Consider the following 26,722-nt stretch of genomic DNA (forward strand, 5'->3'; position numbering starts at 1 on the left):
AGCTGAGCTAAGCCCCTTGTGAGCTAAGCCCCCTCTTTCTGTTTGAACTTCCAAAGACCTGTATGGAAGTGTCTTTTGCTGACTTTAGTACTTAATGGAGCCGGAAGGCCCCATGCATGTTATTTCCACGTAATGGTGTGTGTGAGTAAGGAAACACTGTCAAGTATTGGCAAGCTAAGAGAAAAGCACCTTACAAAGTCGTTATAATAATTTGCTATATCAGCAAGAGCAGCAGAACATTCCAGAAAAAAATTGGATTTCATGGAAGCTACAAATGAAATAGCCTAAATTGATTCCCTACGCCACTACTTAAACCTGCTTTCAGTGAGTCTAAAATCTAGCCTACCGTATTTTTCGGACTAAAAGTCGCTCCGGAATATATGTCGCATTAGCCATAAAATGCACAATAAAGTGAAAAAAACGTATATAAATCGCTCCGGAGTATAAGTCGCATTTTGGGGGAAATTTATTTGAACAATCCAACACCAAGAACAGACATGAACGAGCAACAACAGGCTAAACGATACAGCATGCTAACGTGACACAAACGAAGAGCTGAGAACGGGCCTGACGTAACATTGACAGTTATCCAAATGACTCTAACATAAATAACACCTTTATCAAACCATCTGTGTCACTCCAAATCATTAAATCCATCGATCGTCCTTTATGTCAACAATGCCGGGTGCGCGCCGTTGACGGTGATTGCACTTCAAAATATTCCACAGTCCCATATAATTATAAACAACAATTTCATCAAACAATCTCTGTCACTCCAAATCATTAAATCCCGCGATCGAATTCTTTACGTAAAACACCGCAGCGTATGCGCCGCGGTAGCAGTTCAGATTACAGTAATCCCTTGCTACATCGCGGTTCCTTTATCGCTCTTTCACTACATCGCGGATTTTTGAATTTTGAAAATTTATGAAAAAAATTCACATATAAGTCGCTCCTGAGTATAAATCGCCCACCCCCACCCAAACCATGAGAAAAAAACGCAACTTATAGTCCGAACAATACGGTACTTCTGGTATGAGCAGAAACAAAGTCCACTGGTCGACTTTTTGGTTCGACACCTACAAAAATGTCATCCGTGTACGTAATGCAAAATTTATGGGCTTGATTGTGTTGTGGGAAAAGCCAAGCCCCATGCTCCGTTTGATTTTTCTTCCCCTCAGCACACGAGAACATAAATACTGGTGTTTTGCTGATCCGAGTCTGAGTGTCACTGCCACCATTGGATGAAAGCTGATGACTCATTTGAACAGGCTTTGAGGGGCTGGCAGGATGAGGGCGGATGGTTGGCTTGGAGGTGTGAAGGGGGGAACAGGAGGTGGGTGTGTGCGTGCGTGCGTGGACTTAAACCACTTCTGCGTGACTTATTTGAACCATCACACATAGGTACATGCAAACGATGACAACTTTATCGAAACGCATTTTTCCCCAGACGTGAAGGAGTGCAAAAGAGAGAGAGAGCAGCGGTGGTGGGGAGAAAGCGAGAAAGAGAAAGGGAGGGAGGGAGGGATGGAGAGAGACTGATGACAGCCTGCAGCCCCGCACCGGCAGAAAGCTCGTCGTCGTCTCCCGGACTGCGAGGAGGGAGAGACGTAAAGCCAGTCGGGGACGGCCGTTAGGAGTCCGGCGTGAGCGACTCGCTCCGACTCACAGGTGAGTCTCCTCGGCGCCATCACCTTTTTTTTCCGAATAACAAAGAGCGTGAGAAACGGGCCGGTTAAGGTCAGTTAGGAAATGCCGCCGCTGAAAGTTTTTCCCAATGAAACAGGTGCATCCATCCATCCATCCATCCATCCGTCGTAAGGCGAGAAAATGGCAGGAGGTGAAGGCTTGTTTATCTCTTGAGTGACATGTGAAAAAGACCAGTGGGACTTTGGGGAAAAACACGGGCGGAGATAAGGACCAATGTGTCCGATATCCCGTTCTCCCCCCCCCCCCCCCCCCCCCAGTGTGGGTGGAGTGGGAAGGATTGGAGCAGTGGCTCTGCCAGCGTTATCTCAGCCTGCTTCACAAAGCAAAAGGGGGGGGGGGGGGGGTTAACATAAAGACGGTGAGCTTTTTTTTTTTTTAATGCTGCGCTTGAGGCGGACACAACGTTTGAAGCAATGTGCACACACAGCGTGTGGACACACTTGGAAGGCGGCGAGCGTCTGGTAAATCCCGAGCTGTTTACATTTGCCGTTTTGCCTACTTTGCTTCCGATTAGTTTGAGGGATTTTGTCGAGGCGCTGACAATCTGTGCGGTACAAGATTGTGGAATGCCGAAAATATTGGAGGGACCGGCGTCGATGTGTTTTGAGATGATCTTGTTGATTTTCCTCTGTTGTACGTGGAGGTGACGTTTGTTGATAACGCCAGCGAGGAGCAACTCGTATCTGATCGGGTATCTTAATCCAGCTACTTCTCCTCCATGTTAGGATGATTGTCTCCGACGCTGTTGCATCACGGGATGTCATCTGTTGAGCAATGGCAGCGCGTTGAGGGCCAGAAAGAACGGCAACTTGTAGGAGTGGGCTCTTTTGAAATTTCAATGAGGCGGGCCGGATTTAGGGTACAAGATGAAAGGTGGGAGGTGTTAGGAAAAGGTTCCTCATAACCGGATGAGATATCACAGCCGTACGTGATGTCGGCTGCACTCTGAGTGAGGGAGCGTTGCCGCGGAGTTTTTGTGAGTCTGGATGCAGATGCTGCGCCGTCAAAATGTCAAACTGTCAAAGGTTTTTGTCATGTTGATGAAGTCGCAGCTCTGTCCTGAACCTGCCCCGTCTTTTTAGCACCCATTCATCCATCCACCGATGTATCCATCCGTCCATCCGTCCGTCCGTCCATCCGTCCGTCCGCCATCTATCCATCCATTCATCCATCCATCCATCATCTATCCATCCGCCATCCATCCATCTTCCATCCACCAATCCATCTACCAATCCATCCATCCATCCATCATCTATCCATCCGCCATCCATCCATTCATCCATCTTCCATCCACCAATCCATCTACCAATCCATCCATCCATCCATCCATCCATCCATCCATCCAGCTTCTGTCCACCGATCCATTTACCAATCAGTCGTCCATCCATCCATCCATCCATCCATCCATCCATCCAACCGCCATCTATCCATTCGCCATCTATTCATCCATCTTCCGTCCACCGATCCATCCATCCGTTCATCCATTCATCCATCCACATCCATCCATTCATCCATCTTCCGTCCACCGATCCATCCATCCATCCATCCATCCATCCATCCATCCATCCATTCAACCATCTTCTGTCCACCGATCATCTACCAATCCATCCGTCCATCCGTCCGTCCATCCATCCATCCATCCCTGCCCCTCTCTATCCATCTGCATCCCTCCCTCCATTCATCCATCCATCCATCCACTCATCCATCCATCCATCCATCCATCCTTCCCACCTTCCCCGCGCTCCCACCAGATTTGGAATGTTTGTTTGTCTCTTCAGTTGGAGTGAGCATGCACTCCCGCACCCCCTCCCCTCCCTCCCTCGCTCCCTCGCTCCCTCGCTCCTTCCCACCTGCACCGCATCACCACAGAAACGGCTGATTCAGGAAGGGTGGGCGGGTGTCTCCGAGTTCTCGCCGCCGTGCCCCATACGGTGCTTTCACAGTCCGCTTGTGCTTGTGTGCTGCTTTTATGTGCCTGACATGCTGACAGCTCAGGTGGCTGGCTCAAATCTTACACAATGATGTCAACACAACAAAGGCTATTTGTTTGCCTCCCTCCCTCAAAGGACGTGTACGCCATTTGACTGGCTTAGCTTGTTAATACTCGCTAGATTTCCACATGTCTCAGATGAGCTCCACATTTTTTTCCATCTTGTTGCAATATGACGATTGGAGATTCTGACATCATCTCCCTTGAAACGTTTTATCTTGATGGAGTGTTTTCCTTTCAGGATCACCCGCTGTGCGTTTCGAGACGACACTACGGTTATTAATAATGCACACTCCCATGACCTGAACATTTAATAATAGATACGCCGTGACCTTTTGCTTATAGAGGAGAAATCAAAACACAACAAGACAGAAATGAAGAGATTCGGTAATTCAATAACGCAGTTCTACCGAGAACGAGAAAGAGCGGCTGTAATTATATATTTTTTATTTTTTCCGCCATCACCGTCGCTTGTGCCGTGTTAAGGATTGCTTTTGTTGCCATGGCGATGGCTGCTGGTACAGTCACTTGAAACGGCGTATACTTGAAGGTGTCAGAACAAAAGATGAAAGTTGTTTCCACCGCCGCAGCCTATCCAAGCAGGACGGCGAGAGCTCGTCCCGCTGTGCCGGATGAAATTAAAATGGGAATTTGTTCTCACCCGGGAAGTTATGATGGAGAGCAACTCGTTCCCCGCACACTTGCTTTTTCTTTAAGCTCAATTCTCAAGCCCCCCTATTGATTAGCGTCATACTGGTAGCGTAATGTAATCAAAGCGAATCCAGTTAAGCCATAAATGGTCGTAGCTTCCGTTTCAATATGTACAAATGTGAGCTGGCTGCAGAGATTTCTCCAGCCCCGCAGCGTCGAGCGCTGACGTAGCCCGAGACTGCGGACCCGAAACCGGAGCCCACGGTGTCATCTCGGAGACAAAGTCGCCACAGACGACGACAAAGATGTGGCAAAGATTGTGAGAGTGTGATATGATACCTGGGTGCACCTGCAGTTTTTCACATCAGGTAGGGGAGGGGCCTCTGCGTGTGTGTGTGTGTGTGTGTGTGTGTGTGTGTGTGTGTGTCCGGCGCCACTTTGTCGTTTTCATAAGTGAATATTCATAAGGGTGCAGTCGAGTAGACCTCCGAGTAATTACTTAAGTAGGTAATCAAGTTCTGAGTAACTCTTAACCTATGTATTTTTTCTTAATTAATAAATAAAGATAAAAAAAATGGACCAAAATCATGAATATTTAAAAAAATTAAATCTCACCAGAAAGAGGGATTAAATTGAAAAATAGGCAAATTTAAAGTAGAGTTCTTGTAGGCTGGAAAGTCAACATTTTCATAATTCGAAAGGCAAAGACAGACTAAATGTGGGGCAACGGAGATTCTGTCTTCTCCGACTGTAATGAGTCATCATTGAAATTCTAAGAAAAATAGTTTGAATGAGCAATAATTATGATAGATTAAATATCATAGGAATTAAGTTTTGAATTTTCAATTCACCTGCCGAGGCTGATTGTCTGATCCCGACACAAAAGAAATGCCAATTAGAATGGAATTTTGTTGTAGATGAACGAAATGGCATGATATCTTTTTGATTCAATTTTCCTTTGCGTCATATTTTGTCTTACCGTTTTTTTCCGTGTATAATGCGCCCCCATGTATAATACGCACCCTAGAAATGGCATGTCGATGCTGGAAAAAAGCCTGTACCCATGTATAATACGCACCCAAATTTTGACTCCTACTAAAGTCCGTAAACGTAAAATTATTTCAGAAAAAAGATCATCTTTGGGAACAAGCGGATGTTATTCTGCCGGTCAGTATCACTGCGCATGCGCTAGCAAACTCGATAGCGAAGAAATGTTTCGGATTTGTGTAGGGTACATTGTGACAGCAAACGAGCAGGTGATCGAGCAAGCGTCTGATACGAGAGCATTGTGTTCGTATGGAGTGTGTTTGAAGTGAACAGCAGAGAAGAAAGCACATCTGTAATGGCGGCCTCCGTATGATATCCGGATTTTAAAAAAAATCCCATGTATAATGCGCACCCCAGATTTTAGGACAATAAATTAGCTAAATTTTGCGCATTTGCCATGGAAAAAAACGGTACTTTTTCACTCTTAGAACTATCGCGTCAAAAAATTGGACCGACCCACTTTTGTATTGTTTTGCACAAAAACAAGCCAAATTTCAGGAACGATTTGGGTCAGATCGATACAAGTTACCCACATTTTTGAGCCAGCAGTTTTCAGTTTATGCACTGTTTTTTTTCCCTATGTTGTCATCAGCCCTGTTCTTTGTATCGCCCAATCAGCGACCTCCATTTCTTGTGCTCTTCGTTATCTCGTCAGTTTGGCTTATTGAGTTTTTCGCTTTACTGTCGTTAGTCGTGTCATGGAACGTTTCAATTCTACGATCTACTATTAAACTAAACATAATATTTTTTATATACATCTTGTCTCCCTGCTTCTTTAGAATGGTGCCAAACATTTTAGGCGGTACATCCTCATATTAGACGACAGCATCTAACTTTATTTTCAGTGCTGTCTCTCGGAAAGTCCTTTTCCTCGTACGCCGTTTCAAATGTGATTGACCGCAGTGTTTTGCAGCAACGTGCGCGTCAGCATTTTCGGTTCTATCTCTGGAGCCCAGAAAATGCTGAGTGGATCAATGAGCAGTTTACGCATGGCGCGAGGGAGACTGTCCAAAAAAATAAATTACAATTTGCATCCTGCGGGGAGTTGAAGGAAAGCGGCCGAAGATGCGGATTGATCCACGTTCGGCCAGCCTTGCCGGTGGGACGTAAATATCGCGTCCGCCTTCGGTCACAATTGTTAATGGAGTCGAGGTAATCTTCTGAGGTGCCCCGAGGTTGCCGACTCGCTCTATCTTCAAACCGGTGACATCATTAGAGGTTCTTTCAGACGCGTAGGCACGCTCATTCAAAGGCCATTGGAAAGAGCCGGCAGTTAAAGAACATGTTCCGAAGTGAACGCCCACACGCATGTACAATTGTACACGACAAATGTCAAAAAAAATAATTTCTTCCACGCAACCACTCAGCACTTGACTCATGAATGTCGTTTTAATATATCACACGAGTCAATCTGAGATGAGATATTCTTTGACGGTTTATAAAAAAAAAGTAAGATGGATGATCTTAAGCCTCCCCTGGTGGCAGCTAGCCGTTATGAATTCCATCCCCCCCGATGATTCATATTGATAGCTGCATCATATCTGCCAGGAAAAAATATCTCTTCGCTCGATACACCGATGCCTCCCTTGGATTTATTTTAGTAATACGTTTCAACTAATGGCGGCGCGGTCGTCAAGCTCCGGCCCTTAAATCATTCCGAAGCTCCAAAACCGCCAATCCATCAGCGTCACGGCGCAGAGAAAGCAGTACGGAAAATGAATGGTCACTAATTTGGATCGAATGTAAACATTCTGGAACCCAGCTGGATTAGCGCTTTGTTTTTCCCTTGCTATTTTTGTGCCTTTTCAGGAAAAAAATAGATGATTGACTGGTTATGTGGTTTTTATGGTTTGGAGCTGTTGCACTTGCTGCTTTGCCATGCGCTTGATAGTTCTGCAAATGTTTTTTTCTTTTCTTACGACTGGGATTGCGGCTGCATACTGTTTGGCTATTGTTTAAAGTGTGCTGTTTACCACTACGTGGTCAAAATTGCCCTCGTTATTTAGTCTATTATTAATTTATGTTATGGAGAAATGCTTAGCGTTGCTAGCTTTAATTGTAGCTACATGCTATGTTGCCTTAACTGGGGATTTCATTTGACTATATAAGTCAGGGGTGTCAAAAAAAAAATTTCGTGTGCCGCATTGTAGTCATAGCTTCTTTCGGAGGGCCATTATGATATTATATTCATATTATATACAGTGAAAGCTACAAAACAAACTGACAAATAACTCAATCAAATCAGATGAGTAAAAACTGGTCAAATATTAAAAAGAAAAGATATTATTCAAAATGAAGACAATTTGCAATTCTAGTAATTGGATGCACAATTTGTCTTTGCGGGCCACATAAAATGATGTGGCGGGCTGTATCTGGCCCCCGGGCCTTGAGTTTAACACCAGTGATATAAGTCATACGTCTGGTTAAGAGGTGTGTGTGGTCTTAATGTGCCCCCCCCCAATAGTCCTGATGAAAAATTGTCCCCTCTTATATCATCTCAGTCGCCCCTCCCCGGTCTAGAACTTTGCCTGCAGCCTCGCTAGTGCCATGATACTCACAATGTACACCAAGTTTTCGGCCTGAGGCGATAAGAATTGAATTGAGCTTTCCTATCCTCCCATCTCACCATCCCTCACCTTTAAAAACTACGAGCAATAACTTTTTATTATATACTTTCTGTACAAACCTCATTCATGTTAATACATATACCCACATTGAACATACTGTCAATACGATCTTTAGCCTTCATTCTTAGACTAATAGCTATACTGTAAATAAAATCTTTCACTTTTATTCTCAGACTTCTTTTTATTTTAAATTTTGTAATGTTTGCACTAAGAAGGGAGCAGCTCTCGGAATTTCGTTGTACAACTAAGTTGTAAAATGACAATAAAGGGCATTCTATTCTATTCTATTCTATTCTATCGCTCACTCGCTCTCTCTCTCTCTGTCTCACTCGTAAAAGTAGAATTTACAAAGTCACGGTGACCTCACAAAGGCTGCCTGGCTGGCCATAAGTTTGCATCTAATAGGATAAAGTGAAACGGAAGATATTTTATCCCCAAGAGGTGAGTTCAGCGTGACATCATCATGATCCACAAAACACTCGTCTGGCTTCTCGTTTGCCAGAAAAAGACATTTTAATACATTTGAATGTTCCGTTTGAGTCTTTTTGAGACGTAAGCCACAGTGAACTCTTTTTGAAATTGCTTTAAAAAGTTTACTATCGGACACTGTCGACTATCAAGGTTTTGATGATTTTTTTTGGTTTTGAATCACCCGGACGGGCTCACTCGGATTGTGTTCCACCGTCTTGATGAGCGGCGGCTCGAAAATGAGTAGGACAAGGCCTCCATCAGTCACTAATGGCTTCGTTGCGCAACTCACTCTCTGTACTCAAGAGATTCGACATTTGCAGAGAGGAGAAACAACCTATGTTTATTTCAGATGACGTCTGCGCTGTTGATTCCAAATGAATCGAGGGGATGAATCAATATGGGTAGTGTGTTAAAGGATCCGAGTTATTCTTTAGATGTTCTCATTCTATAGAGACACATTTTAATTGATTTTTTGATACTCGACAAATTGTAATTATAAAGCGGCGAAGCATTTTTCTTTCTTGGCTCCAGACAGACGGCGCTTTGCGAAGCTGCTCTCGTATTCAAACGCTTCAAGGATGACTGCTTTCGAATCTTCCGTTGGCTCATGAACGAAAACTTTTCCCTCGCCGAGGCTTTGTCTCCTCTTTTGTATCGTTATCCTTTTAGACGCTTCATGTCGCCCGCCGCAAGTAATCGGCATCTCACGTTCCGTCCTTTCCCTCGGCTAAATCTCTTATCTATGCACTTCATTTATATATTTCTTTTATTTTTCCAAAGTGAACGCAACGCTTATCTGGAATTGACTGGGTATCATAATTGTGCTCAGTTTAACACACGATTCCAATACTGTGCTGGAGAATATTTCAGGAGGACATCTTGTTGTTGCCTTTCAGCTATACAGATGTGTTTTTCTTTTTTTTTTTTTTCCTCATTAGTGATTATTGTTATGCGATCGTGTCTTTGTCAACCCTATGGATTTTTTATTTTTTTTTAAAAGATTATACTTTATGTGTAAGCAACAGTAAAGCGAGTGATAATATAGCTGCTATATTTTTCTGCCTTTATTCACTTTAGCATTCCCCAAATAAATAATCTGGAGACACTAAGCCTGTCGTGGCAAAATAATATGTATTCATATTTAATTATAATTATGAATAATTTTATTAGATATATTTATTTATTTAAATAATATTTGTTCATATTTAATTATAATTATAAATAATTGAATTATATATATGTATACTATATAAATTACTAAATTAATAAAGCGGCGTAATCCATGCTGAATATTCAGTAATGCCTGATAGACACAGCTTTAATTACATGACTCATTTGGGTTTATTATTTGGCTTTGCCTTGTTTGCCTTCTGTTGTCGCTGGGCAAAAAACAGTCGGGCCAGCTTGGGCAACACGAGCGATACCGCTCCGTGTTAAAAGTTTGAAGTGATTGGTTTTTTTTGGTCTGGTGATGGCGTCAAACTCTTTTTTGTCTGTTTTGGTCTTGTCACAGTCAACGTGGAGGCTTTGTTCATGTTGGAACAACGAGCGTGAGTCATTACTTGATTACTCGGGGAGCACAAAAGAGCCTATTTGAAAAATAATAATAAAAAACGGGACTGAACAATGACAGCTGGAATGAATCATACCCAAAGTGGCTCTTTGCTCATTTTCATTTCGGGTCGAAGCCAAATTCATTATTATTACAATGTTAACCTTTCTGGGAAATTGAAGATTTTTTGGGGGGGGCGTGGATCATTTGAATAAAAGTAGAACATTACAGCTTTCGGTGATATCAACTTCTTGTAGCGATTCAAATCTAGCTTTAAATTGAATGAAGCAGATATTTTTGTATTTCTCCGAATTCTCCATTTTCCCACTGTCCATTTACCCACCAAAAAATCTACCATTGAGCTTTAAAGAAGGTCGCCATTCATTTATCGAGAAAGTCAAGCAGTTCTCGGAGGCATCGGTACAACGCGGCAGTGACATTGTCGTGATTCTAATTCAGGAATTGGGCAAAGGAAAGGACAGAAGCATTTCAAAGAGTTCACATGCTCCAATCGGCTTCTCTGGAATGATTTTTTTTTTTTTTTGTGAGCAGTGGGAGGACGTGTAAAAATGCATAGCAACAGACTCTTTCTCTTCTCTCCTCTTTCTCCCACACCAAGATCCACCCTCGAGCGAAACACGTAAATGGCTTCACACCAGAGGATTTGTTTGTGCGCGTGAACGGCAGTCAAGGGATCGCGCCGCCCCGCACGGGTCACAAGCTCGGGTCGAAAGTCGCCTCGCGTGACTTTGCGCCGTCAGCGGCTACCTCGGCGTTGCCGCGGCCCGCCATTACACCTGATCAAGTGATCTGATGGGGGTGGGCTTGATGAGCCCAGGGGCGAATCCATTTCCCCTCGTCAGAAGCGTGGTTCTGGAGAGCGTGCTGAAAGGCTGCAATTCTATTTGCGGCCATCCTACACACAGTGGGAGAGGGGCTGAATGTGTCACCCTTTAATTACAGCGTTTCAGCTTCTTGTTCTACAGCTGCAAGTATGAGAAGCCTATTTTGGATTTCAGGAACACACCTCCACCAATTAGCACGTCACAGGGTGCGTGTGTCTTACCTGGAGAGGATCCTAGATACAAAATCCCCCCCAAAAAAAAATCTGTCCTTCCAGCTACCGATGACAGCATGCGAGTAATGCGGGCGGCCAATTCGAGTGTGTTATGTTCCCAATTATATCGACGGTATTGTCACTCACTGAGATTTTCTCAGTCTGTTCTGCCAGATGAACCGCAGAGCCAGAATTCCTAGCGGGTCAACCCCTCTTCAATTAATTTCTTGTTAGTCCTGATCCATGTAAGCCACAGTAAAGAATTTAATCCTCATAACGGGATTATGAGTTGATTGGTGCTACATGAGAGACGGTTATTGTTGAAATCAAGGGCGAGGCTTTTCGGGTTTTGGTGTCAGGGGGTACGTGCTGGTCAAGTGGGTCGAGTTTAGAAATTGCGGAATGAGAGGAAGGTGGGTCACTTCTGAGACGAGGCGAGATGAAGCGTAGCGAGCGACCTCGATCGGGATTTTTCCACACAGACGTCGGTTGCACGCACAATATGCCCGACTCGTCTTCTGGGCGCAGAAGGATTAGGAAACAAAATGGAGGAGTGAAGATGCTTAAAAGATTACGTTGGGGAAGAAAAGGGATTTTTAACAGTTGATCTCAGGGGCGGCGCTAGGGCTGGTCATGGCAAAATTTAAATTTTTTTATTTGAATGACTGGGCCATCAATCACAGAATACAAAATGATCACTCTGATTAGCTTTTAGTTTGCATGAGATAGAAGTTGATTATGAGACAAAAACAAACAGATGATAAAATAGTATTATCTGGCAAATTACCGTAAATTCCGGACTATAAGGCGCACCGGACTATAAGCCGCACCAGCTAAAATTGGGGGATATTTGAGTTTTTTTCTTATATAAGCCGCACCGGACTATAAGCCGCACGTGCACACGCGGTTTTTTTTTACAAAGAAAGACCGTTCACAGAAAGCCTTTTTAAAGTTTTTATAACATACTTTAGCATGTCTTTCTTGCCTGTGATGAAGGGTATAGAGCCCTTTGACGCAGGTCACCTAGTGTGCATTCCTACTAAAGCTCATAATAGTCACAAGCAACACAGCCAGAATAAGCAGCAGCCATAGTAGTGTTTCAAAATAGTATTTTTGTTGTTGGTTTTTTCTTCAAGATACCGCAGTGTATAAAAGTGATCAAGTCATCACAAAAATAATCCTTATATAAGCCGCACCTGACTATAAGTCGCAGGGTTCAAAATTTCGGAAAAAAGTCGCGGTTTATAGTCTGGAATTTACGGTAAATTGATTTCAACTTGATCCAGTTTGTATTTTTTTTTCCCCATCATGGGCACCCCATTGGAAAATTTCTAATGACTCCCCTGGCTAACCGAATAAGGGTTACCCCGCAATCCGCTGGCCTTTTATCATCAAAAGCTAACACATCTGCGGGTGTTAACGTATTTACTCACACAGGCGACCGGCTCCGATGCGGCCATTATCGTGTTTGGCGGATCACTGCGCAGCGTACAAAGGTCGAAGGAGTGAGTGAAAGGATTGTGCGTCTCAAAGCAGTTATTATCATTAATCAAACATAAGTGAGTTCAGAAAGGCAGGCAGGAATGCCAAGGGGTTGACATTTGAGGATGGCGCTAGGTCAGGAGGGAGGATCTCCAAATAGACGCGCTGAGTGCATGGGGGGGTTAAGAAAATACACTTAATGGCTTTAATTATAGCAGAGTCACCAAATAATAAACAGCCTAAATGTTGTGTTGTTTGGAATTTAATTCTTGGGAAGAAAATGGAGTCTATCGAGGGCGTAATCCAGGATTACCTCTCTCTCACACACACACGGGATTTTTTTACCAATTAATTTTCACAAGCACAAGTGCATAGGTGTCAAAGTCAAGGTCCAGGGGCCAGATACGATCCCCCCGAATCGTTTTATGCGGCCCCCGAAGACAAATTCGGCATCCACTTCATCTGTCAATACTAAAGTTACAAATTGTCTTCACTTTAAAAAAAAAAAAAAAGCAGATATTGCTAGCAATTTTTGATCTTTTCAAAATATTTGAACCGTTTTTACTAGTCTCCGATTTCTCCGAAGTAAATTATGACTACGATGTGGCCGGCGACAAAAATGAGTTTGACAACCCTGCTCTAACGTTTCCACCAAAAATGCTCACACAAACACGCTCGCAATTGACTCAACTGCTCTCACACTACCAGATCAATCTCCCACACAAAATGGTGTCACACACACAATTGAATTTTTGACCCGCTCATCAACTCATCATATCGTTACTAAAAGCTTTCTAAAATGGATTTCTATTGGTTGCCCAGCTGAGCAATAGTTTGATATCTTGCTTTGGGATTTGGTGAAGCGTTTGATGTTCAACAGTTTTGCAACAAGGGCCTCGGAGCGGCCGAACCGCTGCTAGCGCATAAACATTTCAAGAAAACGCGGAGCAAGCAAAACGATGTAAACCTCTTCCGGTACCGTGCTTGCACACTTTTTTATTTTTAGAAGTCGTGCTGCGTCCGGAGACCGTGTTGCCTCTGAGTTCGGCAATTACCAGCAGCGATGGGCTGAACGTCGTGCCTTGGTATTGCGTTAGCTGGCAGTCGGGACAAGTTATTTCAAGAACAAAGCGAGTGGTTTGAGAGGATTCATAAATCCTGAATGTTGCTCAACCCTCACCAGGAGAGAGACGATTAATTTCCATGTGTTGGAACGATAATTACACACAGCGGTTGTTTACAATGGAATAATTGCCTACATGCAGCTCTGAGATTAGCTGACAACCAATAAACAGTCGAGATGATTTGCATTCTCTTTTGTGCATTACATGAGAGGTGGGATCACATTTGAAAGCTAGAAAAATTAAATGACTTCATCCTCAAGCATAATGGCCAACCTGTAGTGTTATTGATTCTTTTTTTGGAATGTTAGTTAAATGGAGAGTTCGCTGTGCTCACACTGCTGACGAGATTTGCCATTCATAATGGAAACAAAACAGCAGTGCTAGCATTTTTAAGCTAGCATTAGCGCTGTAAACAAGCTGACATTAGCTGCGGGTGCTAAATTAGTAGCATGATTTATTTGTAATGGAGTCTTATCATGAAATGTTGGCTTGAATATTATTTGCGGAAACAACAACTAAAACTCAAATTTATTTCTGATTGGTTGTTTTAGGCCAGGTGGTTTCTTGATTTTTGTTTTGTTTTTATTCAATGTTTTACCAGGTGAGCCAATTGTGAACACTTTCTCATTTACAATGGCGACCTTTCTTGATAATTAAATTAGGGGCGCTAGATAGGGCAATTTGTTCAAATTCTTTCTATTATGTGGCATTTTTTTATTTTATATTAATTTATAATCATTATAATCATATAATCAAAATAATCAAACATTTTATACATTATATATATATTTTTTTTTCCCAACAAGAAGTCAAATTGTTATGTGATAGTAAGAGAGACAAAAATTCCAAATCAACATTTTGCTTGTCCATTTGGACGAGCGCTGCTCTCAGCACATGGAGGTAAAAAAAATTTTTTTAAAAAGAGCATCGGTCAGGTTGGGAGCTTCAGCCGAGCACCTCCTCTAATGTCATCTTTTACATAAATAAGAGCTTTTTTTTTCTCTCCATGGTTTTCTCTCCCGCACACCCACACAGAGGCTGTCAGAGGCACATGAGGATGGGAGGAGGAAGGCAAGGAGGGAGGTGGGTGAAGCATGACACGTGAAAAGGGAAAAGCGTTGCTCTTAGCGCTGCATCTCCAACCCTCTCTCCATTCTTCTCCTCACTTTCCTCCCTTGCATATCCATTATGTGTTCCGACGCCTTTTCTCATGCAGAATTTTCGATTGTACCTGATCTTCCTTTCAAAAAAAAAAAAACTCCTTTCCCGTGAATCTCATCTCCCCACGGGCTCAGAGATGATGTTGATTAATCGCCGTTAATTCATGTGTAAATGAAAGCAGTGCTGATTGGATCTAACGGGGAGGCGAGGAAAATCATGATGAATGGAAAGATTAAATAGGAATTTATCATGTGTAAAACACAACACGCGTTTGGCACGTGCATCCCTCATTATATACCCCCAATAATGCATGACGAGGAACACGGAAGACGCTTTTTTTTTTTTTTCCTCGCAAGTCACTCTACGCACACACTTCCTTGTTAAATCAGTAACGCGTACATGTCTTCACATGTACCGAGATGATCCACACCAACCAGTTGCTACGGCAACTCCGCTTTTTCTGTCTCTCCCCCAATTGATCCACCATCGCTACTTTCTCACTCAAGTCCACTTTCGATGTCCAAACACGGCTTTAAAATGAAATGATCCATTTGATGAGCCGCAATCACTCAAGCCATCTTCCACAAATTCATCGTTATCTATCTTAATCGTATTGTTTTTGTACTTCACGGCATGAGAGGATAACGTTGTGATTGTAACGATTCAGTAGCATAACAAAATGATAATTAAACAAGTTGATTCATTTCTTTTTTTCGGGGTCTTTAGTACTCAAGTCTCAAAGGGCATCACAGTAACTCATTCCAAAAGGCTGAATGTCAAACAAAGCAGCGAAGTGAATCGGAAAAAAAGACACACACGCTACCGCTAGCTTAATGCTAACACGCAATGCAAAATGCCATTGACATGCTATCGAATGACATGGAAGCAAGGAATCAGTAGCATGGAGAAGACAATACATGCTTACAGGCATGTATTATTTATCCTCAGCCAAGAAATGACCAAAATTTTACGGAATCACTTATGGGATTTATGAAATGCTTCGTCTTCGCTCTGACATGGACATCCAATTTTTATTTCATTGCTTTTCATATTGCATCATTTGTGCCCTCTCTGCATCCATTTCAACCTGGTGATCCTGAAAGGGGGATCCTTCCATCTGTGGTCCCTTCTCAAGGTTTCTCATTTTCCATCGGTAGGGGTTTTTTTTTTGAGTTTTTCCTTGCCCTTTTGGGAGCTTAAGATCGTCATATACACCGGAAAGAGTTGAATTTTTTTTTTTTTTTACACTCTACTCATTTATGTTATGACGCACAATTATACGGTGCAATTTTTCTTCTTTAAAAACAAACAGAAGCTGTAATGGATGAACGGCATTTCCATTCATCTCAATGGGAAAGGAGGTTTTGCGATACGAGCAGAGTGACGGAATGAGTTCGAGTCATACGTCGAGGCACTATTGTCAACTATCCAAGACTTTGTGTAATAATATTGAGGCAGCAAGTCAATGTTGAAAACACTCACGATAAGTGGTTATGATTTATGCCATCAGACACGTCGGCTTTGTCGCTTCGAAACTTCCTCGATGCACTGATGAATCATAAAAACAAATTGGAAGCTCTCGGGGGATTTTAAATGTTACAGTTATTTGAGTGAAGATAACGCGTAATCCCGACAAATGTCATCTCCGGGCGCAATGCTCCCACTTAAGAGGCAGATGTTTTGCTTGTCAGAAATGATCTAACCGTTCCATTTTCCTGTTGGGCTCCGTGAGGGGTTGCTGATCTCAAATTGTTCGCCAGCCACACCCACTTGCGCACCGCCGCTGAGCTGGAATCGATCCCGCCTCCGTCGTCAGCGACCTTGTCGGAAATTAAATTGAGAAATGTCTGCAGATCCTAATTTCATATACTGTCACGCAACATGTCCAATCTATACTCTCGGCAATCAGTCAAAAACACCCTCCGCCCAAAGATAGACACCCGCTCGCTTCGGAAGAATGAATCCATCCAACGCACGTCTCCTTGAGGAAATTCACTTTTCGAGCTCGCTTGTTGGCTTTTTGGGTCGCTTGAGAAAGGTTGGTAGCCTTCCACGGCGGCCTTTGGCCATTGTTAGAAAACTCGGAATACGTCATCGGGTGTCAAGTGGGAGAAACGTTTATCCACTTGGTGATGACAATTAAATTAGAAAACACTTGTGAGTGGAAGCTAATCTGTATCGGGGAAACAAGCTCAGATAAAGTGAAGTGAAAGGTCGGTTGCAGGATTGAAAAGTAATCGTGTTAAAACGTTAGTAGTGCTCGGCCGCTTAGCAATCGTGAGTTTTTGTTTTGCTAAGTCACATTGGAAGTGATGTGGGGCTGCCAAACGGGTTTGTTTGCTTGCCGGTGGGGCCGTTGCTCGACTGAAAAAGAACAGCCTCGGGCTCAAGGTTGCAAACGTGTTATCTTTGCTGACAAAGAAATAAGCAGCATTTGTGCTTGAGGAATAAACCCTTCTCAGCTCTGCTTGGACGGGGGGCCGGCGGATCGGCTCGACATTTGCGGTCATAATTGGGGAAACGGATGGATGGATGGGTGGATGGGTGGATGGGTGGATGGGTGGATGGATGGATGGATGGATGGATGGATGGATGGATGGATGGATGGATGGATGGATGGATGGATGGATGGATGGATGGATGGATGGATGGATGGAGCGATGGATGGAGCGATGGATGGAGCGATGGATGGAGCGATGGATGGAGCGATGGATGGAGTGATGGATGGATGGAGCGATGGATGGATAGAGCGATAGATAGAGCGATAGATAGAGCGATAGATAGAGCGATGGATAGAGCGATGGATGGATAGAGCGATGGATGGATAGAGCGATGGATGGATAGAGCGATGGATGGATAGAGCGATGGATGGATAGAGCGATGGATGGATAGAGCGATGGATAGAGCGATGGATAGAGCGATGGATAGAGGATGGATAGAGCGATGGATAGAGCGATGGATAGAGCGATAGATAGAGCGATAGATAGAGCGATAGATAGAGCGATAGATAGAGCGATAGATAGATAGATTTTTTTCCTTGTAATTGAAGGGTCTCATAAGATAAAATGTCAGTGCCATCTTGTCTCATTTATTTAGCTGGCCAGCCATTGCATCAGTGCCAGCAATCTCAATCTAGCCATTAAATATAAAAAGGCAAATGGCTCCTTTGTGTTAGTGGGCCGATGTAGAATTGGCAGTGCGATTTGGCGGGCTCCACAAAACCATTTTGGTGCTTTTATCGCTTGCCACTAAATATGCGCGGCCCGCATGTTGCCTCGTAAACGAAGAAAATAAACACTAAAGCGCCTCCATCTCCTCTCATCCCGTTTTTATAGTTCTGACTCCCTTTTTCTTTTTGGGTGGCGACCAGGTGTGCAAAGCTCCCCTGAAGCAAGGTGTGCAGCAGAGCATGTTGTGACAGCCATGTCTCTGGAGATGGAGAAGACCATCACCAAGTTGATGTACGACTTTCAGAGAAACTCAACCTCTGATGATGACTCCGGATGCGCTTTAGAGGAATACGCCTGGGTCCCGCCCGGCCTCAGTCCGGAACAGGTACACGCCCAATTGACTCCTTATTCACGTTCCACGCTGAGGAGATTTTCATCTCACATTTGACACCGCTGTACCGCCGCTCTCGCATGCTCCATTAGCTAATGTGTTTCTGTCCTGGAACCAGACTGGAACGAATTGAACTAAATCAGAGAGAGGAATTTAATTATTTGCCCCATCGGTGTGGCGTTTTCCGAAGAACACTATGATGGCTAATTCGCTGATTCCCTTCATGGTGCTTTAAGAGTCTGGCCTGTCGTCGGTGGGGCGGGGGTCGATCAAATCCCTACAACTAAGCTGTCGGGCTTTTCGTGGAAGAATAATTGCAATGACATTGTTTTGAGGAGGCAATGTTAAAGCTGTGTAGCAACCCCAGTTCACATTCAGGCGGAGTGACAAGCGTGGCCAAATGAAAAGCAACCCCATACTGATTGACTGATTACAGAGTCTGTGATGCAGCGAACAAATGGCGGCGGGATCGCTCGAGCGAAGAAGCAATTTCCTCCCCAGAAGCAACTGGGCAATTTGTATCGAAATTTGACAGAAAGACATCACATCGAAAACAAATGGATGATTCTTCTTTTCAGCGGGATTCACTCTTTGAAACTTTGCCGAACAAAATGGAAGGCAAAGGTGTTGAATGAGCGGATAGTTAATTGAAAATGCGCGTTAAGGGGTTTGTGCGTTCGGGTGCTAGAATGGGCTCATTTGCAGTTCCGGTTGCTTTTAATTGTACGCATGACCGAGCTCATTTCGGCGATTGCCAAAGAAGGAGATAGCGTGTGTGTTGCTTTAAGCGGTTGTGCCAAGTTTAGATTCATTTCGAGGGCATACCAAAAAAAATCATATAAAATAATATAAAAATTCATTGCAAGAAATATATCTAGGTAGATATAAAAATAATGGGGAATCAGGAGTGGGATCAAGGGAGCCTCTTTGATTGGCCATGCCTGAAGTCAGAGGTGACCACTCCCACAACGGCGCAGCCAACATCGGGTCTAACCCACTTCCAAATGCGGACAGGATTTACGGCTGTCGTGAAAATGGAGCACTCCCTTAAATGAATAAAGATGAAGATGGAACAAAAGGCCAACATCAAGTGACCTTTTTGTTTTAAAACCAGCATTTTAAAAGCCTAACACTTTACTCTTGTTAACTACTATTTATTCCCATGAAAATGTTCAAATTCACATTTTTTAATCTTCCCAATTTTACTGCTTCAAAGGGGTTTGCAAAAACCTCTTTCCTTCCTCCATCTTCACAGTGAATATTGCGTCCAGTTAACTTCTACTTCTCGCAATTTTCTCATTTAGAACTCAAGTATATTCCTCGAAATAATAAAGGCCACCACCTTTTGTCTGTATCAGGTGCATCAGTATTACAACTCTCTACCCGAAGAGAAAGTCCCGTACATTAACAGCCCCGGGGAGAAATTCCGCATCAAACAACTGCTGCATCAGTTGCCACCGCATGACAACGAGGTAAAGCATTTTGCAAGTCTTACAACAAAATCCTTTAAAGCCATTGTTGTTGGTGCCTGCATATATTTCCGATTGGTCACAAACTGTCTTGTCCAGGTGCGTTATTGTAACTCCATGGAAGAGGAAGAGAAAAGAGAACTGAAGCTGTTCAGCAACCAACGCAAGAAGGACAACCTGGGCAGAGGCAACGTCCGTCCTTTCCCCTTAACCATTAACGGGGGCATCTGCGATAAGGTATGAAGACTCGAGGAAAATCTACCTTGAGATGCAACTTAGAAATCCTTCCAATACACCCATCTTAAATTTATTGTCAAACTAAACAGAAAAGACCCAACAAGAACTTACAGCTAAGGAAACCACGTACGATAGGTTTGCTAGCTTATGCTAACGCTAAATAGCATCAATGGCACCATGCTAAAATCCTTATAAAACATGTACAGTAAGCACTATCGCTCCCATTTTGGAGCTAAATAGAAAAGACAAAAAAAAAAAGTACACTTACAGCTAAAGAAACTTTGCTTATGCTAGCTAACGCTAAATAGCATCAATGGCACCATGCTACAATCCTTGTAAAACATGTACAGTAAGCACTATCGCTCCCATTTTGGAGCTACCGTATTTTCCGCACTATAAGGCACCGGATTATAAGGCGCACCGTCAATAAATGGCCCATTTTAAAACTTTGTCCATATATAAGGCGCACTGGATTATAAGGCGCATAGAGTAAATAACTCCAACTTGCTCAAACATTAATTACAGTTTTTTTTTTTAATCATTCCTGTATTGTACTAACAAGAAACTGTGCTCTTTTTGTACAGAACAGGTTTTAAAGCTTTTGTAATTAATGCAATCACAATATACTAACACTCGAAATAGTGAAAACAATAACAATATATCAATAACTCAACGTTGCTCAAACGTTAATATCACGCAACACACAAAATAAACACGTCGAGCTTATTTTAATAAATTAGGCCTTATCTACGAATCCATATAGGTCCATATATAAGGCGCACCAGATTATAAGGCGCACTGTTAGCTTTTGATAAAATTTGAGGTTTTTAGGTGCGCCTTATAGTGCGGAAAATACGGTACATTTGGGGGGGGGGGAGTTGCAAACAAACGGTTAAATGGAAGTTTTAAAAGCCGAAAGCTTTTTCAAGCATTTTTTAATGAAAGTCTGTAACCCTTTGCTTCCCTCTTTCCTCTCAACCAGTGCGGTGGTCAGTTAAAGGGAGGCGACATCGTGGTGTTTGCCGCCAGGGCGGGTCACGGAAAATGGTGGCACCCGAATTGCTTTGTCTGCTGCATGTGCGAGGAAATGCTGGTGGATCTCATCTACTTCTACCAGGACGGCAAGCTCTACTGTGGTCGGCACCACGCCGAGAGACTGAAGCCCCGCTGCTGCGCCTGTGATGAGGTGCGCCTCTCCGGGCCCGGTGCCCTTCGCTGTTGGAAAAGGCTCTGATTTTTTGGAACTGCTTGGAGCTAGTCTGGTGTGAAAAGATGGCTCGGTGTTCTTGCCATGTCTCAGAAAATCTGCTTGTGTTTTGATGTACCGTATGCGAGGCAAGCAGGCAAGTTCCGACAACAAATTCTCCGTGGAAAAAAAAATCACTCGTGTTGTAGTAATAATAACGAGACTGCTTTTATAACGAGTTCTAAGTTTGGAGTTATAAATCTGGGCACCGTGTCACCTTCAAATTTTGACTTTACGCAATTATACCAAAAATTATCTGTATTTTTTTTTTTTTTTTTGTCAAATCATTCCAAAACGTTCACATCAGTATAAAATTATTATGGTAGAATTAATAGCAGGTGAGTGCACTATAATGAAGAGTCGGTTGAACTTAAATATAACCCTTCATTTAAAATTTTCCAAGGGAGAAATGAGTCACATTGTCTTTCTTCTTACTGCTCTCCTGAATGTGACAACCATTCTGCGAACAAGATCTCGTAATAAGGCTTTTTCACACAAGGAACATATTCATCGGGTTCTACAATAGGACGGCGTGAGGACGCAATGCCTGGTGGCCCCCAACATATGTCCTCAAATAGGAAAATGTTCTATTTGAGAGAGCCATTAGGGCGAGGTCAGGAGGGCCTATCCGATAAAAGAGGAATTAGCTGACTGGGGAAGAGAAGCGTTCGGGTCACTTCCTGTTTGGCTGCTAGCCAAGTAACTTTTTGAAATATGGAGAGCAAGAGAATCGAATGTAGTGTGGAATGTGACATCATCTTACTTCATAATGATCATATTCGATGCTCACGTTTAAGCACAAACGAAGCTAAATACCGTATTTTCCGGACTATAAGGCGCACCTAAAAACCTAAAATTTTCTCAAAAGCCGACAGTGCGCCTTTTAGTCTGGTGCGCCTTATATATGGACTAAATTCCTAAATCTAAACTGGCCCGAAGCATTGTGTCATGAAATCAATCACAAGTGGCCCGCTGAAGACTATGAATCATGAATCAAAACGACTATGGATCATTATTTTGTGCTTATAAATTAATTTGTTGCGTCTGAAGTTGAAATAGAAATGGTAAATAGAGAATGATTTGATTTGGATTCAAAATCTGACATGATGCACCTTATAGTCCGGTGCGCCTTATATAAGGACAAAGTTTTAAAATGGCCCATTCATTGAAGGTGCGCCTTATAGTCCGGTGCGCCTTATAGTCCGGAAAATACGGTACTCAATCTATGGTTAGCTTCAGTGGAGATGACGTTATGCAGTTAAAAAAAAAAAAAAAAAAGTGCTTACAGACTTGTCGATTTCTGAAGTCATCTGGGATAGGATAAGCTCCAGTGGAACAGAAAATGGATGAATGGATTTTAGGAAAATAAAATGAAATTCAGCAGTCAGGTGTCAAAAAAGTATCTCACTTGGAATCGAATCGTCCAAAATGACCTTTTGAATTGAAACTGTGTTTTTCCCCACATAGATCATCTTTGCTGATGAATGCACTGAGGCGGAGGGCAGACACTGGCACATGAAGCACTTCTGCTGCTACGAGTGCGGGACCACCCTGGGCGGTCAGCGCTACATCATGAAGGACGGCCGGCCGCACTGCTGCAACTGCTTCGAGTCCCTTTACGCAGAGTACTGCGATGCGTGCGGGGAACACATAGGTAAGCAATGTGGGATTGATTTCAAGACATTTCTTGAAATCACACCCGAGCAAACCTCTGATTGAAGACATTTATCCAAAAGTGGGCATTGGAAGCCACAGCTGTGGGGAGGCGGAGCCAGTGCAATGAGACGTAGATGCTTATTAAGTGTGACCCATTCTTGTATCCAGATGGGATCTGTGAATGATTATTACTTGCTTGAGATCAGCAGCAAGGTCGGAGATGTGCTGTTTGTTCGTCATACTATGAAAATCAAATGTTCTCTGTTGTTCCTTAAAGGCATTGACCAAGGCCAGATGACGTATGACGGACAGCACTGGCACGCGACTGAAGAATGTTTTTGCTGTGCTCACTGCAAACGTTCTCTGCTCGGTCGTCCCTTCCTGCCAAAGCAGGGACAGATCTTCTGTTCACGGTCCTGCAGCGCTGGACAGGTAATAGTTCTCACGACGCTGTTGAGAACACTCCGATTGATTCGCAGTGGTTGATTGTTTTGTTGTTTGAATCAGGATCCGGATGAGTCTGATTCGTCCGACTCCGCTTTCCAGAGCGCCCGATCCCGTGAATCTCGCCACAGCACCAAGATTGGTAAAAAGGAGCGCAGGAATGCCGAGCAGGAACGGAGGAACGTGGAGACCCGCCATTCAGCTCCGCCACCGATGCCTGACCGTCTGTCGGCTGAAATCGATCCGCTGACCGCTCAGATGGATCGCTTAAGCGTATCGGCCGGCCAGACTCCGAGCAGGACGCCTAACCGCACTCCAAGCCGCACACCGAGCCGTACTCCGAGTCGCGCCCCGAGCCTTAACCAGGTGTGGATGAGCAGAGATGACCCTTATGTCCCTGGTGCCTTTGAGGGACCCCAGCGAGAATCCGCCCCCACCCCAACATCCGTTCATCTTTTGGGTCAGTGTAACGCCAGGCAGGGCTACAACCCCAACGCAAATGTTCATCCTCCAGCCCAGAGTCCTGCCAACCCAGGAAAGAGGCCTGATTCCTGGGGGAAAGAGCAGGGCAATTCAAAGAGGACACCTATGGCTGCTCTAAGGGGGCACTCCTTCAACGATAACTGGATCCACCATAGCCAGGATGAGTTCAGACCTAACAAGCTGCGCACCCAAATGAGTTTCAACGAGATGTCGAGCCAGAACCAAGGATTCCCTGACAAGAGGAGCATTAGCCTTCATGGATTTCAGAGAGACGGAAGGCCTCCACTAACCAGACGGAACCCCATCAATGCCATGAGCTTCAATGAGCCGCTGACTCCATTGGAACAGACACCCCGTGGCTCCATGGACTCCATCACTGTGTCGAATGCTACAGGTAAGTGTGCGCAATCCGCCCTAGTTCCAAATGGCACGCTAATGTGAAATGTGCTCTGTTTTTTAGCAGGCAATTCTCTGGATGGGGTCACCAAGCGTCAGGAGAATTTGTCCAGGTTCTCCATGCCTGATCTGAGCAAGGATTCGGGTGTAAATGTGTCTGAAAAGAGCAACATGGGAACTCTTAGCTCTTCGGTCCAGTTCCATAGCACGGAGTCGCTGTCCTCTTCTCGTCCCTTTAACAACAACATGTACACCCCGCACAGGGTGGGCTACCCACTGCAGTACTGGGATGGCCCACAGCCCCTGGCTTTTGACGGCAAAGGTCGTGTCGGGGTGATGGGCAGCAGCGGCAACTTGCGAATGGCTCCCATGAGCGACAGAATGCCCCGTCGACTCATAAGCGGGCAGGAAGTGGCATCCCAGAAACAACAGGCTCAACCCAGACGTCGCAAACACCATCGGGGGCAGCACCGCGGCGCCCGGCACCACAAACGCTCCCGTCGCTCTCGTTCGGACAACGCCCTGCACCTGGTGGCCGACCGACCGGCTCAAATGGCAGAGCCGCCGTACCATCGCGTCCAGGAGGATTACGACCGCTTCCCTTCGGGTCACGCCGCCCGGGAGCTGTTCGGCCCGGAGTCCGGCGGGTGCCGACAGCAGCCCCACCGACCGTGTCCCCGCACCACTTCTGATCTCACCCTGCAAAACGCTGGCTGGCAACCTGTCGGCTTGGGCGGGCCGTGCTGGGGCGACGGCTACGTGGAAGCCGCGGACCCCTGGTGCTCCAGCTGCTCCTCTTCCTCCGAATCGGAGGAGAACGAGGGCTACTTCATGGGCGAACCCATCCCTCGGCCCGTGCCGCTGTGCTACATCAACAACGAGGAGCTGCGCCATCGCTACAGCCCCTCCGGAATGGGCGCCCACCACGGACCACTGCACGGACCCATTCACGGCCAGCTGCACGCCCGCCAGAGGAGGAAGAGCAAAAACTGCATCATTTCATAAATTTTAGACATAAATAACGGTGAGGGTATAAGTGGAGGGGTGAATGAGGTAAGAGAGACAGATGAGGAGACCATAAAAGCAACAGAGAGTGGGTAGCTGAGTGTGAGGTAGTGACAGCTAGTATGTGTGTAGGGGTGGACGTAAAGAGACACTAGGCCTATTTTTCATGCTGTGAGGTTACACAACTCGGGTAGTGTTTGTGTACACCTACACGGAATGATCTAACCACAAGAGGAAGCTCAGTTGTCTTACACAACACAACACAAAACAAAACAAAAGGAATGTTTACAACGTTGGATGCCAACCTGACGACGAAGCACTGCTCAATTTGACTACTAAATACGAAGGTGGTCAAGGTAAATAAGACTCGTTCCTGACTGTCTGTGCATGTGTCCATGTTCTAGGAAGATCGAACAGTTGCTTTACCGGTACATTAAGGAACTGGAGCGATGTCAGCGTTCGGAGATCGAACTTTGCCGTTCAATGTATCAATGTGGACAATGCGGAAGTCAGAGTGTCGGGCTAGCGAAGGCTACGTGCTGGATTCCGAGCCGCGTCGTCGGTGGAATCCCAATGCTGCTGGAATGGAGCGTTAGCTCGCTAGCCCGGTTAGCACCATGTACAAATAGTCTATTGAACTTTGTGCTCTGCATAGCCGACTCTCCATGCTTTACCGAGGACAGAGCGCCGGCCGGCCGGCCGGCCGGGGGGCGGCTGGCCCCTCTGCTCCTTGACCATTCAGGCACAGTAACGTCAGGTATGGTCCCGTTTTCTCTTCTGCGCCATGCTTTGTTTTTTTAGAGTAACTTCTAGGCAAATCAAGATAATAATGCTAACAATAAAGAAATAATAACCACTCATGCAAATAAGAATCTTACGGAAATGAAAAAGAATAGCTATTAAATGTTTATAGAGTAATACACATATTAAAGCGATGGATATAGTCATGTAAATGTCATGTACATATGGTCCTAAATATCTCTATATTTTGTAACTCGAGAATCATTCTTTGTATAATATCATGTAGAGATAGGGATTCTTGCATGTCATTTAGTTGTTGTCGCATACTTCAAATAAAGTGTACTTCTACCAACGAGGCGTATTTCCGTCGCGTGTCGGACCTGTAATGGCCAATCCCGAAATCGAGTCAGTCGTGTTCAGTCGAACTATGAAAGGTTGAACACGGTCGGAACGAACGAATGAGAGCAACCTGAATTCCAAGCGGCAGTCACACGGCATCTTGTGAAAATGATTGTCCTCGATACATGTTTCCATGGCACCTCCGGAACGATGACAGATTCACTTCCAGCGGCGACTCAACGGGAAACTCGTGCAATTGTTATTTGCCGACAA

The 26,722-nt window shown here is 44.4% G+C and overlaps 1 protein-coding gene across 1 annotated transcript; it reads left to right on the plus strand.

Annotated features, from left to right (window-relative positions):
- Positions 1-1,538: 1,538 nt before the first annotated feature.
- Positions 1,539-26,427, plus strand: LOC133150562 (prickle-like protein 2). Its single transcript, XM_061273189.1, has 9 exons — positions 1,539-1,671; positions 18,243-18,427; positions 19,792-19,905; positions 20,002-20,139; positions 21,122-21,325; positions 22,853-23,039; positions 23,319-23,473; positions 23,549-24,362; positions 24,429-26,427. The coding sequence occupies exons 2-9, from the start codon at positions 18,296-18,298 to the stop codon at positions 25,367-25,369; spliced, it is 2,685 nt and encodes an 894-aa protein (XP_061129173.1). The 5' UTR covers positions 1,539-1,671; positions 18,243-18,295; the 3' UTR covers positions 25,370-26,427.
- The last annotated feature ends 295 nt before the right edge of the window (positions 26,428-26,722 follow it).

This window comes from Syngnathus typhle, linkage group LG2 (assembly GCF_033458585.1).
Source record: "Syngnathus typhle isolate RoL2023-S1 ecotype Sweden linkage group LG2, RoL_Styp_1.0, whole genome shotgun sequence".
In the NCBI taxonomy this organism is placed as follows: domain Eukaryota; kingdom Metazoa; phylum Chordata; class Actinopteri; order Syngnathiformes; family Syngnathidae; genus Syngnathus; species Syngnathus typhle.

What these genes read in the sequence shown, in the direction of transcription:
- LOC133150562 (XM_061273189.1), top strand. Translation starts at nt 18,296, where the DNA reads ATGTCTCTGGAGATGGAGAAGACCATCACCAAGTTGATGTACGACTTT. An exon ending in TGCCACCGCATGACAACGAG is followed by an intron (nt 19,906 to 20,001) that starts GTAAAGCATTTT and finishes TGTCTTGTCCAG; the next exon opens with GTGCGTTATTGTAACTCCAT. An exon ending in GCTGCTGCGCCTGTGATGAG is followed by an intron (nt 21,326 to 22,852) that starts GTGCGCCTCTCC and finishes TTCCCCACATAG; the next exon opens with ATCATCTTTGCTGATGAATG.